At 44.8% G+C, this 3,097-nt stretch overlaps 1 protein-coding gene across 1 annotated transcript in view; it reads left to right on the plus strand.

The window, feature by feature from the left end:
- EBF1 (EBF transcription factor 1) overlaps window positions 1–3,097 on the plus strand; it is a 260,038-nt gene that overhangs the window by 5,810 nt on the left and 251,131 nt on the right. Inside the window, exon 2 of the mRNA XM_031555657.1 lies at window positions 2,895–3,009. Coding sequence (XP_031411517.1) covers window positions 2,895–3,009 — 115 coding nt within the window. The remainder of the gene's footprint in view (window positions 1–2,894; window positions 3,010–3,097) is intronic.

Consider the following 3,097-nt stretch of genomic DNA (forward strand, 5'->3'; position numbering starts at 1 on the left):
TTTTAATGAACTCTCACTAAAAAGTTTTCCGAATTGCTGGATGCACTTGTAGGCTAGGAATGAACGGGATGTGCTCAGTGCACTCATTTGTATGTGCTGGCAAGTGGTGAATTATGTTTGATTTAACTTTTTATGCGGCTTTATGTACATAGAAGAAAGGGAGCTTCGTAGTTTGACATTGGTTTTTCAGGGCCTGATTTCGAGATGGGTTTGTGCACGGGCAGTCGTTACTCATTGGGACTTCGGACAGAAAGGGCACTTCATTGAGAAACGGTTTACAAACGTAAGCTGAGTTTTGTGGGGAAATATTTAAGATCTTCGGGAGGAGAAGACCTGTTTTGAAAGATGAGGTGCATTGAAGTCAAAGCTACAGGAGTAAATAAAAAAGAAGAACAACGTCTATAATTTTCATTTCCTTTGCTGATGTTTTGTTGTGCAACTCCGATGTGTATTTGCAGGCTTATTTTTAGCCCTGCTGTGGTCTAAGTTTATCCGTTCTAACTTTCACTTTATCTCTCATTAATGTGATCCCTATTTGACAAAGTTGTGGCGGTGTTTGGGTGATGTGGGCTCCTAACTCTGTCGCTCTGTGCCGAAGCCCCAGCTTCAATTATTAGAAATGTTTGGATAGTTTTGTGAAAAGAGTATCTTTTCCAATCTTAAATATTTTCACAATGGTAACATTGCAGACCCCTCCTGTAAATATACTTCTGGTCGCTATAAAGATGTGAAACTTCAGCAGTTCCTGTTTTCTTTTTGCAACTAATTGTCAAATTGGTGTTTTAGATCAGTGCTGTCTGAAAGATGGTAAAGGATCTATAATGCTCCCAGGCAGCTGTTCATGGAGGTGGACAGTCAGTGCTTTGCACGCTCGTTTGCAAGTAAATTGGGAATAGGAATAGGAGTTGGCGGTGAGAAATGAGCTCGGCTGTTCCTTTTGCTTCCTCAAATTTCCTAGAAATTCCTGGAGGAATAGGATATACAGAAGGACCCGCACTTAACGGTGAGAAACCACAGTGTGCATGGGTGCAATATTAGTAGTCAAATGCAAACAAAGTGAAAAGCAAATCCTTAACGCAGACGAAGGCAGAAGAATGTCATGCACGCAAAGAAGGGATCACTGATGTTAAACACAACAGACAAGGTGATTATGTACCACAGTGTTGACTCTGCCCGTTCATTATTGCTATTTAGTTGAGTTATTTAAGCGGGTACCTGGAGGTTAAGTAAGCATAGCAGCAGGAAGAGAAGAGGAAAGGAGAGAGGAGGGGGAAAAAGAAAGTAGGATTTGTGTTCTGCTCGGTCATTCCTAATGCTCCCTCCACTTCAGTGGCAACATAGACTGGGTAATTTTGTTTTAGGGTTTGAAAGCCTAAGAAGCATGAGTTGAGTTCTGCAGTCCTCTCTTGGACGCCGTGTTGTGCTGTGCCATGGTGAATGGGAATCCAGAGCAGATTATTCTTTGATTATTTTTTGATTAGGTCCAAGAAGGGTGCTCAGCTTCCCCTGTCTTGGTTGAATGGATTTGGATGCTGGGTTTTCTGGAGTCTTTGTGATGTCCCTGCTGTGATCCCATCAGCTGTGGTCCTTTGGTTCCCCGGTTTGGGCTAGAAGCTTCATCCCATCTTGCGATTTAATGCACAGAAATGAGGAATTTCTGAAACAGTCGCACATCCTGATGTCTGTTGGTACAGACACCTTCCCAGCAGTAGCTCTCGGGTATGGATGGGAGAGCACCTCCCGAAGTGACCCAGCCTGGCCCTTCCTGGTGGCGGTGCTGCAAGGGTTCGACGTGTCCCCGACACCCACTGCTGTGTCCCCTTAGTGGAAGTGCTGGGTTCACAGCGTGTCTCTTTCTGCTGGGACACAGGGCAGGGAAGCTCTCAGTTTTGGGGAATATTTGTAGTTAAACTGAAGTGAAACAGTTACAACTAGTGAATATAACAGGGGTGTTCGTGATGTTATTTATGGAATTACTAAATAATTTTATAATGCATGAAATTCATATTCTCTCTTACTATTAAAATGGTGTTAAAAATCAGCTCATGCTTCTGCAGATTTGCATGTCCCAAGAGCCATGCCTCCACTGTAGGTGCAGCACCTCTTACCTTTAGCAGATTATATTTGCAAGGACTGCAGAAGCAGCACATGGTCCCACTTCATCATATATCAGGATACTTTATTTTTTCTCATTAATATTTTCCATGCTTCCATCTTAATATCGTCCCACTCTGTAAAATGTATTTCTTCCGCATAATACAATTAGAAAAATATCTTTTTAGTTACTAATTTACTGTTAGCTTTATAGACACCCATATCAGATGTAATTTTATCTGCAGGGTTTGTTTCCCACTTTCCCCCTCCTGCGCCTGTATCTGGGAGGCTGTTGGGGTTCCACTGCAGTGCGAGGCAGAGCTGCTGCTGCTTGCAGCCTCGTCCCTCCCCAGGCTCTGCCACAGATCCCAGCTCCAGGCTGGCAGCCGGAAAGAGTTAGGAACCTCTATGCTCTCAAAATTTGCCGTTGTAAAGGCAGTTTCTTTTCTATCTTGTTTTGCTGCCGGGGACAGCCCAGGGTAGGTGTTCAGCTGTCTGCATTTTGTTGGGTGAGCCAGCAGAGAGAAACCGGGGCTGTGTGGGTGGGCAGAAAGCAAAAACCCTGTCCCAATCCGATGGGAGCTCTCTGATGTGAGCAGTAACCCGGGATGTGTGTAAGGCTGATCCCTCACCGTTGCTCTGTGTCCTTCTTCTGGGAGGGCTGCAGAAATCAACCCTTCTTGCTGGGTGCATACGCTGTCCTTCCACAGCTTTAACTTGAAGGATTCTCCCCGTGCTGTCTCAGAGTCAGTTTCTCAGGCTGGTTATCCATCCCTATTTGTTTTGGTGCCCTCTCACAGGGCCTGCCTCTCGCTTATTTATATCCTTGTAACTCTGGAGCTGCTCGCCATCGCAAGGCGCAGGATCAGGCCCGAGTGCTTCCAGGAGCTACCAGCAAAATGCCCGGGTTGCGCAGTGTGCAGCTTTCGGAATTAAAAATGCATGAGCTCTTGCTCTGTCTCTCTTTCTCTCTCTCTTTTTTTCTTTCTTTCTTTTTTTTTTT

The sequence above is a fragment of the Meleagris gallopavo genome, chromosome 15 (assembly GCF_000146605.3).
Source record: "Meleagris gallopavo isolate NT-WF06-2002-E0010 breed Aviagen turkey brand Nicholas breeding stock chromosome 15, Turkey_5.1, whole genome shotgun sequence".
In the NCBI taxonomy this organism is placed as follows: Eukaryota; Metazoa; Chordata; class Aves; order Galliformes; family Phasianidae; genus Meleagris; species Meleagris gallopavo.